The sequence below is a fragment of the Pollachius pollachius genome (assembly GCF_949987615.1).
Source record: "Pollachius pollachius genome assembly, chromosome: 6".
Classification (NCBI taxonomy): Eukaryota; Metazoa; Chordata; class Actinopteri; order Gadiformes; family Gadidae; genus Pollachius; species Pollachius pollachius.
Window position 1 is genome coordinate 7,910,650 of NC_136939.1, and position 17,500 is coordinate 7,928,149.

At 47.2% G+C, this 17,500-nt stretch overlaps 2 protein-coding genes across 2 annotated transcripts in view; both read left to right on the forward strand.

Moving 5' to 3' along the window:
* tiam1a (TIAM Rac1 associated GEF 1a) overlaps positions 1-8,551 on the forward strand; it is a 63,929-nt gene extending 55,378 nt beyond the window's left edge. The window contains 10 exon segments of the mRNA XM_079739037.1: positions 348-473; positions 605-713; positions 1,183-1,362; positions 1,499-1,623; positions 2,151-2,259; positions 3,143-3,201; positions 3,732-3,828; positions 4,298-4,385; positions 5,020-5,192; positions 5,840-8,551. Of these exon segments, the coding sequence (XP_079595163.1) occupies positions 348-473; positions 605-713; positions 1,183-1,362; positions 1,499-1,623; positions 2,151-2,259; positions 3,143-3,201; positions 3,732-3,828; positions 4,298-4,385; positions 5,020-5,192; positions 5,840-6,531 (1,758 nt within the window). The 3' untranslated portion in view covers positions 6,532-8,551.
* Positions 8,552-9,814: 1,263 nt separating this feature from the next.
* LOC307076516 (glutamate receptor ionotropic, kainate 1-like) overlaps positions 9,815-17,500 on the forward strand; it is a gene marked incomplete at both ends in the record, with an annotated part of 28,640 nt that continues 20,954 nt past the window's right edge. Inside the window, 3 exons of the mRNA XM_079737548.1 lie at positions 9,815-9,899; positions 15,999-16,166; positions 16,607-16,864. Of these exons, the coding sequence (XP_079593674.1) occupies positions 9,815-9,899; positions 15,999-16,166; positions 16,607-16,864 (511 nt within the window). The remainder of the gene's footprint in view (positions 9,900-15,998; positions 16,167-16,606; positions 16,865-17,500) is intronic.

A 17,500-nucleotide genomic window follows, 5' to 3' on the forward strand; every position in this document is an offset into this window, starting at 1 on the left:
CTGCTAAATTAGAATGTATTTCCATCCCATAATATAGCCAGAACAGAATCCTAGAAGAATATAGAATATACTTTAAGTGTCATTGTGCAGTAGAACCATACAATGTCATTTGCTTATGCAGCCTCTAAAAAAATGCTCACACAAACACTCAAGCAATCCCAGGCAGCAACGTCACCATATTATGTCTGTAGATATTAAATGAACCTGTTAAAAAATCTGTTTGATACACAAAGCATGACAGCTAGTTACTTCCCCCCCCCCGATAGTTTAAGATGCAACATCTTATGTGATGATTCAAGTGGTCGAGCTCAATGCTAACGCTGATGCTAACCCCTGTGCTCTGGCAGCTGGACGTGTTGTTTGGGAACCTGGACGAGATGCTGGTCTTCCAGGTGGAGTTCCTACAGACCCTGGAGGACGGCATCCGGCTGGTGCCTGATCTGGACAAACTGGAGAGGGTGGAGCAGTTTAAGGTGACCACCGCCACTGCCGCCACCGTCATGTCTGACGCTTTTATACACACCTTGATAACTGAAATAAACAACATATTTCTGTCTTATTAGACGACGGTTGCGTAATAAACGTCTTTTTGTTTTTGTTACAGAAAGTATTGTTTTCCTTGGGCAGCTCATTCCTTTACTATGCAGACCGCTTCAAGATCTACAGTGCCTTCTGTGCCAGCCACACCAAAGTCCCCAAGGTTCTGACTAAAGGTACTGACCCCTATTGACCCCTACTGACCCCTATTGACCCCTACTGACCCCTATTGACCCCTACTGACCCCTATTGACACGGCTCCTCTCCTTCTGCTGACCCCATCCTCAATGTCTCTCTACCGTCGTACTCTGCTGTCATGCATGCAGTCCTGTGTGTCTGTTGATGCAGGCGAATAGTGATAGCTAAAGGGCGAGTGCTAAGGTTGCGGTCTCTATGAGGAAGGGAGGAAAGGTTTTGAGACAAGGGGAGGTTTCCTCAAAAGTAGGAAGGCTATGAAGTTAAGCTGATATAATCCATGGAGGGCAGGATGGTTGCAGGATGTATAGTACAAAACGTTTGTGACATTGACATCTTCGTACTTATTGACAGAGTGCAGGTTTGCGTCACATCGCCCTACATGAGTCAGCTCTTTGCCACGGCAGCTCTCTGACTACTGGGGGGGGTGTTTTCCCCTGCTCCTTTCAGCCAAGACGGATCCGGACTTCAAGGCCTTCCTGGCCCTGCGGAACCCGCGGCAGCAGCACTCGTCCACGCTGGAGTCCTACCTAATCAAGCCCATCCAGAGGGTCCTCAAGTACCCCCTGCTGCTCAGGGAGCTCTACTCCCTCACGGACCCTGAGAGCGAAGAGCACTACCACCTGGACGGTAAGGACCCCCCACCCCACCCACCCCCGGTGGCGCTTCTTTATCTTAATCGGTATCAATCAATCGACCTATGTCCTCCACCTGACGACAGTCTGACCCATAACAACACCTTCCTTCCTCCGTGCTGTCGCCTCAGTGGCCATCAAGACCATGAACGAGGTGGCGAGCCACATCAACGAGATGCAGAAGCTCCACGAGGAGTACGGCGCCGTGTTCGACCAGCTCATCAACGAGCAGACGCTGGACAAGAAGGAGTCGCGGGTAGGGACCTCGCACAAACCACTCGTGTGTTCTCTGTAGGGCTGAACGATGAAACGAATTCAAACCGACGCCGTGATTTAATAGAACGCGATATGCAAATCGCCAAGGCTGCGTACTGTTACTGTTACTGACCGGAGATCAGTAAGAATCATATTAATTTTTCTTTTACAATTCAATAGTTTAATAAAGATGTTATAATATCAATTTATGCATCCATTCATCTCAACGCCTGGCCCGAAGGAAAGAGCAGTTTATATGTTGACTGCTTCTAATGTTGTGTTGGCCATACTACAGAGTGATTTATTGCTTGTTTACTGAATAATACAGAACATAAAAAAAAAGAAAAAATAACCGCATACTCAATCGCAATCGCAATATTGGTCGAAATAATCGCAATTAGAATATTTCCTTAAATCATTCAGCCCTAGTTCTCTGAGAATAAGGGCGGTCTCTTTCCTCTGGTGATGGTCTAACCCGTCGATGGGCTGGGGTTCCTTGACGACCCTTTGGGTCCGCTTGTGTTCCAGGTGGCCGACCTCACCATGGGAGACCTGCTGGTCCACACGCCCGTGACCTGGATCAACCCTCCATCCGCGCTGGTCAAGAGCAAGAAGGACCCCGAGCTGGCGGCCTTCGGTACGGCCTCTGCATCGCACCCGAGGAAAGACGGCCTGCGCTGCAGCCTCGTCTGCAGTGGACACACAGCGTTTTAGCGATGAAGGAAAATCAAACCCTGGAACTGCTTATTTTAAATGAGTGATTCACAGGGTTGAGATAACAGGATAGCGCAATGGATTGAGAGTAGACAAAAGATCGACTTAAATGCTCAAGGTAGAAAAGAAAAGAAGATAAGATTGATGTAAATATGAAAACGTAAAACATTACAATCATTTACTTCAACGTTTTACCCTCCAATCCAATCCGCATGCCGCTGGAAAGTCTTGATCCAGGCATCCTTTGATCACAATGGTGCACTCGGGTCAAACTGGGATTCAATACTCAAGGTTTTTCCTGACGGGAAAAATGGAAATCCTGTCATTCTGCAGGATTAGATGTCGATGGATAATCCATTGTCATCTAATCCTCCAATGTTAAACTCTTCGTACACACTCGTGATAACCCTCACCAGGAATGCAGCCGTAGCCTGCTGGGGTTCAGTTTACACATTGCTGCTTCTCCCAGTGTTTCAGCGAATATACTGCTAAACTGTTAGACTGATATCCTGATTCTTTATGTTGGATACGATGACGTTTGGTTTCTTGGTGGTTAAACCGAAAGGAAGCTGTTAGAGGGGAACTCTGAGTGTCGGACAACGGAGCATTGGATGTCTTTATTATCTCTCGAGAGAAAACACACAATGCCCTTCTTTAAAAGTCCTCTCAAGCTTCAAACATCTTCTGTTAAAAATACTTGACCATTTGAAGCGATAAATATTCCCAGTGAAGCGTGGGTAAAAAGATGTGGATTAAACCGCGTGTTAACCTTTATCCATGTCTCTATTTCTCTATTATTTTTCCAGTGTTTAAAACGGCTGTGGTCTTTGTGTACAAGAACTGCACCAAGCAACGGAGAAAGATCGTAAGTGGTGTTTTCTGTTTTATTTGTTATTGCTTTGGGGTTCCTGGGTAGAACGTGGGAGGATCTCTGCTCACAGTTTAAGGGGTCGCTCTTACTGCGAACAATGTCTTAAAAAACAAATGATAATAAATACTGTGTGCTTTCTTTTCTCCACACCAACAAAAACATCAGATACTGAGGTTATGGCCTTGATTAGATTCAGGCAGAATTTCCAAAGAGAAAATATGTCCTGTGGTGTGAATTGAATAGATATTGAAAGTTCTCACTTTGTTGCATAATTTGATGAATTTAAGGCTTAATATAACTCGCTTGATAGTCAAATGATAGTCCCAGCAGTTACTTGGGTATTGGGTATTGTATTGGTATTATACTTGCTATATTGATTCTTTCAAAGCCAAAAAATGTAAAGATTGAAAGAAATTATGCTTTTGTGTAATAACTGTTATTGGATTGAATCCCCATGAGTTAACGTCTATACTCTGGCGCCCTCTGCTGTATGAAAGCATAACTCTCTGTTCTCTGTGTTCCAGGGTGCGTCCCACCGGTCCTCTGTCACTGAGGACAGGGATCCCGTCCGCTTTCGCCACATGATCTCAACGGACTCCCTCCAAGTCCGGCCACTCGCCAGTAGGTTTTTCAGAGCAGAAACTTTTTTTGTTGAATGCACAAATAACTGTTTTGAAGGACTTTCTGGGAAAAACATATTTCAGGGAATGTCCAGAGGCATGCTTCCTTAAAATGTTAAACTTTGAGAATAAATCACTTTTCAGCGGTTATTGACCTCAAATAAATATGCTTGCTTTCAGGGTCTAGGATATGGATCCTTGATAAAACGTAATATAAATAAGGAATATGGGGTTGATTCATAGGACAAGCATCCATGGGACATTTTCATCTGTCAAACTAAATAAAACAAACCATTCACAGAGAGATGCCGTCAAAAGGATTCCTACCCCAATCTTTTTCTACTCCTTGTTCAATTGTAATATCTTCTGATCATAAGGACAATGAGGTTACATTCAGGTTCATATGTACTATGATGAGACCACTTAGTGAAACCCCTTTTAACGAAACGTCTGTGTGCTCCACCTCTCAGACTCTGAAGACACCGCCGTGTGTGAGATAGTCCACACGAGGTCCGAGTCCGTGGGGAGACCGGAGAGAACCTTCCAGTTGTGCTGCAGGTACCAAGTCCACGCACACACATGACCACACACACAAATACACACGTACACACATGCCATTCATCTCCTGAACTCCAATGAATATCCAACTCTACAGCTAAACATCCACTCAATGAGGGAGAACTTATTAGGCCTGCCTCTGATATATGGGGGTTTGTAATCATGGGTGATTATTCAATCGATTCTTTGTTGGAATCATCAGTTAAAAGTACAGTACGCGAAAATTTAAGATGGCATGTTATCTGAGAAATCTCAAGTTAAGCCTCACTTTTTGGAAACTGGACGTGGTTTGGAGAAAGGGGAGATTAAGAGGGAGGGGTGATTTTTCTTTTGATAATGGTAACTACAAAATATCATAAATGGTCACTGTTATGCCCTCATGAGTTGCTTTAATACTCTCACAAGCATCCGGCAAAAATGAGAGTATTGATTTTCAGAACGACCTGAAACGAAAGAAAATACAGCCAAAAAGCATTGATCCTTAATCTATACACAAAGCAACACGTTGTTGTCGTTTTGGTTCATTTAAAACCCTGTGGATTAGATAAACGACACGGTGGTTTTGGGCGTGCGGCACTAACCCAACCCCCCGCGTGTGTTGTCTTGGGCCCGTCTCCCCCCCTCCACCGGACAGCTCCCCGGACAGTAAGAAGGACTTCCTGAAGGCGGTGCACTCGGTCCTGCGGGAGAAGCAGCGTAGACAGCTGCTGAAGACGGACTCCCTGCCCTCCGGCCAGCAGTACGTCCCCTTCGGCGGGAAGCGCCTCTGCCCCCTCAAAGGGCCCCGGCCCACCATGGACCGAGCCGGTGAGCAGAGCCCCCCCCCCCCCCGCTCAATACATGGTCCCGATTACCCCCCCCAGGCTTTGCCCTTGATTTGTTGTGTTTTTCGTTGGATTTGTGCTCTGCAGGATTTTATCGATTTTTTTTTTTTTTTGTTTGTTTGTTTGTGTGGAACGACCAAATTGCTAGATTTGTTTTATTTCCCAGACAGACCAGCCCTAGCTGTGACCATTACCATTACCATGACCCAACATTACCAGTAGCAACAAGCTGCCGGGGGGGGCAGCTTGCTGCTACTGGTAATGTTGGGTCATGGTAATGGTAATGGTAATGGTAATGGTAATGGTAATGGTCACAGCTAGGGCTTGGGGGGGAGGATCCATGATTCTTGTGGGACTTTAGTGGCGAATGTCGTTGAATGTCGAGTGGCGCTAACGTCTTGGGATGCATAAACTGCTTCTTATCTCATGTATGAGATCAAAAAAAGTATCGCTGGCTCTTTGTGTCCCCGGGTGAGGGGAAACCATCAAATCATGATGCCTACCACGTCCACAATGCACATTGTTCTCGGTGATCTCAGGCCAGAGTTTTAACGGTGTGTGTGTGTGTGTGTGTGTGTGTGCGCGCGTGTGCGCGCGCGTGTGTGTCGTCGCGTGCACCCCGACCCACAGTGACCTGTGACGTGTCGGAGCCGTCCCGTACCCTCCGCCGGCGGAAGCTGACGCGGAACCGCTTCACCATCGACACGGACCTGGTCCTGCACGCCGGCGACCACGTTCACCCCCCCGGCCCCCCGTCGGACCGGCCCGCCTCCACCTACCACTACGCGCCGCTGGCCCTCTACGCCCCGAACCGGCCGCCGCAGCAGCCCCAGGCGGGGGGCACCGACCTCTGGGTGGAGGAGCAGTTCGACCTGGCCCGCTATGGCGAGGTGGAGACGGACGCCCTGGGCGGGCTGGTGAAGGAGACGGACATCTTGAGCGACGACGACGAGTTCTGCAACTCGGTGCGGGGAGGGGGGTCCACCACCTCGACAGCGGGGGGCGCCGGACCGCTGGAGGGGAGCCTGGAGTCGCTGGGCCTGCGGGACGCCCCGACGCGGGGGGCGGAGAGAGTGAGTCGACCCGCTCGCGGTGGGGCCAGGGGGGAGGAGGGCGGTTGTCAAGGGGAGCACCGGTGTGATGACGCAGACCCTTTCCCCCCCACAGGGCGCCGGGACGTCCCGGCAGCCTCCCCGCCGCTGACGCTGCTGGCACCCCTCAAGCACTGCGCCGCCGCCCGGGGCGCGGTCGGCGCTGCCCGCGACCCGGCCTGGGCGCGGCGGGACGACTTTGGGAACAGGAGGAAGAACGACGTCTTCTGAGCGGGGGGAAAAACCGCCCGAAACTGGGAAACACGAGGAGCGAAAGAGCAATGGAAGAACAACAGGACATCTGAAGAGGTTTACGATGAGAAACGGTACTTGGGTTGATTCAGACAGGGTGAGTTCTGCCGCCTGGCCCGAGAGGACGATGGCGGTAAAGGGAACCAGGGTAGGCTCTAAGCTTTATAGAAAACAATTGATTTGGACGCGACGACATGAAACAAACTCTTCCTCCCTCCAGATCTTTGCAAAAATATTTTTTCCTTCGCCGCCCCCGTCTGCAGTCCCCCTTACGCTCCTATGGCGATGAAGTAGCGAGAAAAAACAGTCACAATTGAGCACCACAAACCCCAGGACGGCCCGCAGGCGCTGTCCTGGCGGGAGAAGAACGCAGGTCACCGCAGCTCAAAAGAGCCGCTCACCAGTACTTCCTGTTGGAAGCGCAGTATTACCACGTGTACAGGAACCAGCCGGGGCGCCAGCGCATGCACACACCACTTGCATGCGAGGCACGTCCACACCAGCCAGCAAGTCCATAACCAGGCACAACGCATTACTGCCATTTCCAAAAACAAGCATCCACAAAGAAAATGTCTATTTTTGAACACAGGACTGTGGCTGTTATTTTTGGGCTCCGCATAAAGCATCGCCAATCTCTATTTTGTCACTTAAAGGGCTGTCATGTTGTTGACTATCTCTACAGGGTTTTTCTGGCGTAAGACGGATGTGTAAAATAAAGATATGGCACTGTGTGAAATATAATGGCACCGAGATTCAACCCAATTTTTACATTTGTTGGACAACGTACGAAGTGGTGAGATGAACAATCTCAATAAACACGCTGTTCTGTTGGGCTTGGCGTATCCTTTAATGCGTCTGTGCTGTGATGTTTTTGAGGCAATAGCCTGTCTTAACCATTGCTACTGTTTTTTCTATAATGTTTACACCTTGCTCAGCTGTCAGTGTTATGGTTAATCCTTTTTTGTTTTATTCAGCATAATATCATGAACTAATACATAATAAGCTAAAAAATGTTTTTTAGCCATACCAAAAGACTGTTTTCTACCAGTTGAAATTCTGCTTTTCTTCATCATCATGCTTCATCATCATGCTTCCCATCTTAGTCCTGTACTACTTGAATATAATTGTGGCCCATTTTTGGAAGCAGGAAGCAGTGGACACCCGTTACTGAACCAAGAAGGACTAGTGCCAACTTTATATGTCGGTGGGCCGTATACCGCGAGACAACTTCTTCCGAATCTCATTTCTTTGCGGGTGCGTCGAGACGAGGCCGCATCCGAGCGCTCTAATCACCGCGCGGAGTAACCGGCTGAAACGGGGAGCTATTGAACCGAGATGAAACCCAGCGCCGGGGTGGATGAAAAACAAAACGCAACCACCTACTGTCGCTTTCAGCACTCTCTTCCCCCCCCCCCCCCCCCCACTTTTTTTATGCCCCGTATCGTTCTATGGCTGTGTGCCTCGCGCTCCCTTCACTCCGACGTGATGTGACGTGACGTAATGCATTCCTTTTCCCAAAGCTCGAGTTTTAAAGGGACGCCTCTTTATGTGCTCGTGATCTCGAGCGGCACATTACGCTCTGCTCATCTGGACCCACACGGGGGGGCACTTTGATCAGCGGATGTAGTGAACCTGCACTTAAGTTAGGAAGTGTGAGGACGAGACACGCCCTCCCCGCCCCGGAGCACCCGCCAGCAGAGACCGGAGCAAGTGCTCCTTCCTTGTGCTTCTCCTTTTTAGCGTCTTTTTACTTCTAAAGGTTTTATTAGGCTCAGCAGACCCGACGGGCCGTTTTGAGTACCCCGGGGTGTAAGGACTTGGACCCTCGTGAACGGGAGGTACCGTACAATCACCGTGGTCGAAAAAAAATACATTTTGTGATGAGAACCTCCTCTGACTTTCCCCCTTTGTACTGTAAACTGTTCATACATGAAACTGGTGTATTCTTGTTTTTTTTGGTATCTTAACAGAAAAAAATAAATTTTCTAAATTTCTCTCAGTTGAAGATGGCAAATGTTGATTGTTTGAACACCGTTCAACCATTTTTATCCGGTTTGTTTATAGCTTTCGATGTTTATTGCAGCTAGGATGAGGTAGAAAAGCTATTCAGCAGATGGCGCTAAAAACCAACGGTGTTGTCTTTAGGTCGCGACAGGGGAGGGGTTAAATTCAGGTAACCTATGTCTATATCCTTTTTCTTCCTTTAAAGATTAAAGACTGTGCAAAAGCACAATTTCTTTTCTCAAATATGAGAAAGGATCAACGTAGATTATTTTGTATATTATTACACATCCTGGCCTACCCCATGTGTCGTCTGTTAAACCACACTGAGCTTAGTTTAGGGGGTACATTGCTTTTAGAAACCATGGTTGGCAGGATGACGGCCGCTTTCGACCGGTTTCAACAGAAAACGCTAACCTTAATGTGAATCAGTTGCCAATAAATGCTGCTAAGGCGCTTTATATCTCCCAATACCCAGTGGCGCACTCTCAGGCTTTTTATGTGGGTCCTGGAGGAGGTTTTTCACTGTGACCTTATCGGGCTGTGGCTCCTGCACATGAAGCATCGGAGCTTTATGATTGCCGAGGCAGATAATAAGATCCTTTCAGCGGCCGGAGGGCGAGTGACCGCGTGGGGCGCACTGCAGGGCGACGGCATGGCGCGGCACATCTAACCTGAAGATTATTCCCCTCTTCATCAGCGCACACACATGCGCGCACACACGCGCGCACACACATACGTACATACGCACACAGGCGCACAACACACACATAGAGACACACACGCGCGCAGACACACGTACACACACACACGCACACACACACACACACACGCACACACACACACACACACACACACACACACACACACACACACACACACACATCCCCAGGATGCTGCCAACGCGGCTACTTCATAATCCCCTCCACTCACTTATGAGCCCCGCGTCTCATAATACGCGTCGAGGTAAATCGCCCAGTGCACGTTCTTCATGGCTGTTTCGTGACGGACCCTTTTCGGATGGATTTGGGTTGGATTTATTCTTTGAAGGGGACGAATGCGACGAAGTTGTATGCAGCCTAAATGTCCCTGCCTATAGGAGCGGTTAGTGTGCCAGTGAGGCGTACTGGAAGATACAGGAGTGAGGACCACTGGAGGGATGCGAGTGATTTGGGTCAAAACGATGAAGATGGAAACCAAGGCGCTCCTTGACGCGGAGTCGGAACTCGTTCTTCTGACATAGCGACCCTCCACTCAAGACATGATGGACAGAAGGAAGATACCTTTCGTCTCTCTTTACCTCATGACTCAAGTTCTGTTGAGCTCACAACAAGTCCTCAGAATAGGTAAGGTCAACGTCTATAGGTGAGAGTGCGTGTGGTTACGTTTTGGACACTTAAAGTCGCACTTTGACACGCCTTTCATGGTTCCGTCTGGCTCTGTCTAATGGAAAGTGTTTTGCAGTGCATACTGTACATAATACTGTCAGCAAAACTATTCTTGAACGTGCCTCTGTCCTCTTGTTTGGAGCTTAATATAAGCTCCAAACGACTATACGACTATAAGCGTATAGTCGTAACTAATTTTGTATTTAATATATATAACAGTAAAAAAAAAGGCTTCCAGAACATACATCAATGTGAAATAGTCTAATTTGGTGTCTGTGATAATTCCTATTGGATTTATAAGATCTGGGCTATAATGAACCTTCCAGTCACTTGACATTCTATAACATAAAAAAGCAAAATAAGGTATATAACTGTATGCAACTTTAGTTTTTATTGATCTTAGAAATGGAAAAGTACCTCCAAAAATCCAATAACAGCAATAGGACAAACAGAACTGTATTAATGTTTGAATGTGCAATTTTCTTGATTTAATTGCATCCTGCATTGACAATCCTCAACTTAATTACCTCTGTACTCACATGCACAGTCACACACACCGTTAAAACTCTGGCCTGAGATTACCGAGAACAATGTAAACAACACAGCTGTGACTGGATTTAGAAAATTTGTTTTCGATTTTTCTAGGTAAAATAGAAACGAATCTCTTCCTCTCATGCCATCTGCTAGTCGAAAACCAGAACAAACAGCAGTTATCATGCCATTCCTCTGGTTAAGGAGGGCGATGTGGTGCCTGATGTTTATGGGATACTCTCTCTCGCTCGCTCTCTCTCTCTCTCTCTCTCTCTCTCTCTCTCTCTCTCTCGTGCGTCTCACCGACGCACACACCTTAAAGCAGATTATCTATTCCACTCGAACATGTGTTCAAATCCGACACAATAATTTAACGTCATCACCCTTCACTGTGTTGTTATTGGTCACCGAACGGACACAGCATAGTATAGTGCCATCGTCACATAGTTGCATTATGGAGAGAAGTGGCACCTGCCTGTCAAGTCGAAGTGAGGGACACCTACCATTCGGGCAACTCTCTGTTTGGCTGCACCACAATGGACATTTGAGGATTGAACGCGGAGACATACAACATGATTCTTACTGCGTACGCGTCGGCGTTGTGCAAACTTGAACCAGAACGAAAACTGGGCCTACCACTAGACAGGACAGACCGAGACACTGTTCCAGTTGTTGCGTGCGTTTGTAACCCGCTCGGGCCTCCCAGATGTGACCTACATCTATAATAGGGTCCTCCGTTTGCGTTGGCTGAACATGAGGGAGATGATTGAATTATCTGGAGCCCCTGCAGAACATTATCTGCGCACCTCCCATTCCACCGAGGTGCGCAGTTCTGCTTACCGCGGGACGAGTTGGCCAGCAGTATCATGATCTATGGCGCTGGCTGGTAGCCAACTAAACCTGAGCGCACGTTGGTTGAATCAACTCCCCAAATGGCGTCCAACTGTTAGCGAGCTAAATATAGAGCATTGGCGGGCATACGTCTCCAAACAATTCAAATTAGACTGAAAGTCTGAAAAGTACAAAGACGTCATGATTATTAGTGAGAGCCAATTAGCCAAAGGGATGGTTTAGATTAGTTTGCTTTGACCAAGAAGATAATAACAAATAATTTAATGGACTGAAACAGGGAATTAGAATCATATTTGCATAGGCTAAGTGGTAAATGGATAACCAGTTATTTACAAAAAATCTATCATCAAAATCGTGGTGGGGGCGTTTTGCTTTTGCCAATCAAAGGGAATCATTCAGATTCAACACAAAAATGTTTGCAGTTTGTTGTTATTGAGCTGTCATCTGGCGTGCAGACTGAAACTGAAATCGGAAAACCTTTTAAAATGGTGTGTAAGTTGTTGCGTGACCTTAATATCAGACAGTATGTAATGGAGTCAGGAATTGTATTGAGTGCACTCTTCTGAAACCGCCTTGAACACCCCAACGGTAGAGCCAGTGGGAGTGCATTTTGGGGCAGTCAGTCACCGCACACCAACACACAATAAAACCACTTGCCTTGGAAATGGCTACATTTGAAATTCTAATGCCATGGGCCTAATGACTAGGTGTGTATGCATCAGTGGGAAAAATATTAATGCAACAAATTATACTGAGTGAGAGTGAGTGAGTGACAAGTGAAATTAGAGGGACAAGGAAAGAGAGGGAGAGGAAAGCGAAGTAGCAGAGAGAGAGCAGACCATTTCAGAAGACACTCACTCACACACACACTTCATCTTCATAGTGCTTCCAATGTGTCAGATGTCTAGACGTCCCTCAATCTCTCCTCCCTTTTCTCGCAGAGCAGACTGCCAGCCCGGGGTTTTACTGGGGAAACTGTACCGCTGAGGAACATCACTTTCACTGCATTTCATTACCCCTTTCTGTAATGTCCACAGCAGTTTATAAGTGTAAAGTTATTGGCATTTATGAATTAACTAGGTCACCCCCCTTTACACACACAAAATCGATTTTTCTTTTACAATCAATGAAAGGTTTGCATTTACATGACTCATTTTGTGCACGCTTTCCAAAGCGATGTCACACCGTGTTGAATGCGGCATGTTTAGAGGCTATGTTTAGAGGCTATGTTTAGAGGCCATCTTTAGAGGCTTTTTGCCTCTGCGGTGAGTGGGAGCTCTGAAAGTTTTGATCCTGTGTCGTGATTCTTGAAACTGTCGCCATGGTAAGTCAGTACTGTTGCGTTGAGAGCTGCCATAGAAGAGTCTGCCCATTGTTCAGGGAGGTTCTGGTCAGTGGAAAACGGTGTCTTCACCAGCCCTACGTGGAAAAAAAAATAGTGCATTAAGAGTGACGTTCCTCACAAGATGGCGTCCGCGTCCCAACATGCAATGCGGCGTGACACACCTTCACATTCCCTATTGCATAATGCTTATACATCAGAGACAGCAGCCTGCATGGGTTCAAAAGTCAAACGAAAGCTATAAACTACGAAAGTCGGTATATGTGATGTTCTCCACAGAAAACCACGTATTTTAAAGGTAGGCAGGGGTTATGCAAGTCCTAAAGAGCTAAAGGTCGCTCATTCGACCACGAATCACTTTCCAACCACATCGTCCATTTGAAACACAAAAAAACAAAGGTGAACACTGGCAGAGGCATTGTGATCCATTACAGAGCTCCATCACTTTGCCTTCATCTGTGGTTCACTTCCAGTGAATCTCACAGCTGCACATCAGCGTGCCGCTGGGCAGTGTTCTCGGCATATTAATATCTGAATATTTAAAACTTCTCTCACCCATCACACTGGCCAGATTGGCAGGTGTAACTATTTTCCAGGAATGCTTCTCTATCATTTGGACCTTTAATGGGGGCTTTTAGTTCCGAATGTTAATTAACTTGGCAGGGAGATGTACAAATATGCAGGATTGGCCAAATGTATTTTTTTCTTTTTAAAACTGCAGTAACGAAGCAGATCTTTCTGCCGCAGGAACCACACCGGAAGTTCGGCACTGTCAAAATATTACAGTTATTAAAGGAGAGTGAAGGTTAAAATGCATTTACATACATGCACCCGCACAAGCACGTGAGTGGCACACTCACACGGACACACATACACACACAGAAATGCACACACTCACATACACACACACATGCACACACAGTCACAGTCACAATCACATAAGCATCCTTCATCTCGAGTGATGTTGAACAGATTGTTCCGTGAATCACAAACGGATATTTCTTCCTCCTTTAACTTTCTCCTTCACCCAAGCGGAGCCCCTCAATGCACGCTATCCTCTTTACAAAACCAAATCACTTACTCGTATTCCTTCACCAACTTGTTACACACATTAGCTCATTCTTGTGCTGGCAGCCATTACTTTAACACAAATTCATTTCTAGATTTATCCTCCGGAAACATTTTCAATTCCTTGCTTGCTTTTCAGTGTTCATGTTTATCTGGATGTTTGTTTATTCGTGTGTGTGTCTGTGTGTGTCTTTGTGTGTGTGTGTGTGTGTGTGTGTGTTTACAAGTTTGTGTGTGTGTTTTTGTGTGTGTGCTTGGATGTGTATGCGTGTTTGTTCACGCTACCAACACCGCACGTGTCTACACATCTTGTCTTCAATAACGATGTGTGATATTGCTTTGAAATATGTGACACGCATGAATATAGGCCTAAAGCCCCCCGCGTTGCATAACTCAAGACATTGCACTCGCACATTTAAATGACAGATGCACGCAAGCTAATCTGCATATACAGAAGCCTACCTTAAAATATGCTGTGTGAGGCTCCATATATCAAGCTGCCCGTGCACCCAGTGCGATAACGGCTGGCCGGCCAAGTCACCTAAATGTGTTGAATGAGGATTTATGTCCGCAGGACCAGAAATGACTGGACTCTTTGCTGAAAGAACTCAAACAAATAGCAGCTTAACACCTGAAATATAGGATCACACTTTGGACCGCACATATCTTGACATAGAAGCTGGAAACAAAAGTGTCTGGCGTGTTGGTTTATTAAGGGGGTGTAATGATCGTCTTATATCGTGATTAACGGCTTATATCATGATTAAAGGATTTGTCCACCCATGGGTAGATAACTGGACTAGACACTACTATTGGATTGCTGAAAATAAGATCCACCCTGATTGAACTAATTGCAAACTGGCAAGGAATGCAACCCAGGATGGGAAGATGCTGTGCATCACAGTTCCCACAGTTTTCATTTCCGGTTGAATGAAAAAAGACCCTGACCTTTTGATTCCACGCACAGTCCAAGTATTCTGTGCACGTTATTTTGCCTCTGTTCCCTGATATTGCAAACTTCCTTCACAGAAAAAGTTTGCTACAATACGTTTCTTGTGACTAGCATTTTGAGTTTGCCATGCTCAAAACCTTTCAAAAAACGTTCAAAGGTTTTAGACCTGAAAATGTTGTGCTCAAGTGTGATCGGATGTATTGAATGATTTTCAATTACAAAGTAATAGATAGTTAAACAAAAGGACCTTGAGAAAATCAAAACAAATCTAAGCAACAACACATTTGTTCTCAATCTTTGTCAACTTTTTGTATTGGCCTGGTTGGAAATACACGGTTTAAGAAACAGACCAATCCCATTGTGTGCCATGCATGCAATAGCCAACACTTTTGTTCAAGTTTTCTCCAAGCACCGATAATATCATGAAAAGATTATTTAATTCAATTAAATACCAAAACAATGGTTCTTCTCTCCCATGAACTGATCAGCGGCATCAAGCTCATTCAAATGTTAATATATCACCAGGACTCCACTGATCTAAAGCAATTTTAATTTCCTGTCTCTAAACAAAGAGGGTCAAAGCCGGCTGAGCTGTGTGTGTGTGTGTGTGTGTGTGTGTGTGTGTGTGTGTGTGTGTGTGTGTGTGTGTGTGCCAGTGTGTGCCAGTGTGTGTGTGTGTTGTGTGTACCTGGATTCCCTTGCATTGTGATGCACACATTGTGATGCACATTTTTAAACCACAAGTGTATTGTGTTGAGTAAAATCACAGCTCTGATCGCGCACACAAACACACACAATGACTAATTTAACAAAGCATGGGTTTTTACATGAATTATTATTCATCCAATTACCCGTGAGATTACGTGCTAGTCTCCCCTTTCTCCCGCTCCATCATCTCTTTTTGTGTGTGTGTGTGTGTGTGCGTGTGTCTTGTGTACTTGCGCACAAGTTTGTCTCCCATCTCCCATTCATTGGCCTTCTACCTCGAGTCTCTCTTTCTTCTTCTCCATCTCATATTTTCTCCCCCCCCCCCCCAAAAAGAAGAAGATTTTGATTTTAAACTCCTCCATTTTCCTCCTTGTTGTTATTATTTTGTGCATGGCTCAGTGGCTTCAGTGCTCACCCTGCCACTGCTATGCATTCAACGCACACCCTGCCCTTCTGTTGTCACTAACACAGTGCCTCAGGAGGAACCAAAGGGCTCCGGGACAGTGCATTCAAAGCCCGCTCTACACAGAGCGTTTCCATGTATTACATTCTGTTGAATCCCTCCTTCTTTCCCTCTTTTCTTCTCCCCCTGCTTCCTCGCCAGGCGGCATCTTCGAGACGCGGGAGAGCGAGCTGGTGAGCATGGACGAGCTGGCCTTCAAGTTCGCCGTCACCAACATCAACCGGAACCGGACGCTGATGCCGAACACCACGCTCACCTACGACATCCAGAGGATCAACCTGTTTGACGGCTTCGAGGCGTCCAGGAGAGGTGCGTGTTGTGGGGAGCGTGCTTTAACATGAGTTATGTGGAGAAGGCAGGACGCATCGATGGAGCAATTACACGTTTGTTTAACTATTGAACAGATTCAGCACCAGGGGGTATAACCCCCCCCCACCCCCCCCCCACCATTAGAATACCTATATATACCTTATGGAAGACATTAATCAGTTCCTCATGTGCTGCTGACACAGGAGAACCAATCAATCACCTGGGTTGCTTTTTATTAAAAGTGTTTTTAACAGACGTCATGCATTATACAGGGAACCCCGGTTATTCAACTTGAAAATAAAAACGTACAAAATAACACCAAAACGTTTACGACACTTCGTGAGACCCTAACAGAACCGTTTCCAACTGTAAAAAAAAACAGTGGCCCCGCCCCCCGCTCTAACCCCCGTCCCGTGTGCGTTCCCTCCCTCCGGCCCCAGCCTGCGACCAGCTGGCCCTGGGCGTGGTCGCGCTGTTCGGCCCCTCCCACAGCTCCTCGGTGAGCGCCGTGCAGTCCATCTGCAACGCGCTGGAGGTGCCCCACATCCAGACCCGCTGGAAGCACCCGTCGGTGGACAACAAGGACACCTTCTTCATCAACCTGTACCCCGAGTACAGCGCCATCGCCCGGGCCATCCTGGACGTGGTCACCTTCTTCAAGTGGAAGAAGCTCACCGTGGTCTACGAGGACAGCACCGGTACCCTGGGGTGTTGGGATGTTGGGATGTTGGAATGTGGGTGTCTGGTTGTTCGGGTGGTGACCGTGGCGACTAGGACTGCCCCCGTTACCCTGGGATGTTGGGATGTTGGGATGTTGGAATGTGGGTGTGTGGTTGTTCGGGTGGTGACCGTGGCGACGAGGACTGCCCCGTTACCCTGGGATGTTGGGATGTTGGGATGTTGGAATGTGGGTGTGTGGTTGTTCGGTTGGTGACCGTGGCAACGAGGACTGCCCCGGTACCCCTGGGATGTTGGGATGTTGGGATGTTGGAATGTGGGTGTGTGGTTGTTCGGTTGGTGACCGTGCCGACGAGGACTGCCCCGGTACCCCTGGGATGTTGGGATGTTGGGATGTTGGAATGTGGGTGTCTGGTTGTTCGGGTGGTGACCGTGGCGACGAGGACTGCCCCGGTACCCCTGGGATGTTGGGATGTTGGGATGTTGGAATGTGGGTGTCTGGTTGTTGGGGTGGTGACCGTGGCGACGAGGACTGCCCCAGTACCCTGGGATGTTGCTGACGCTGGTGTCTGGTTGTTTGGGTGGTGACCGACAAGGTGTCTGGGAATGAGAATGATGATGGATGGACAACGTGGAGGCTGGTGGCTGGCAGGCTG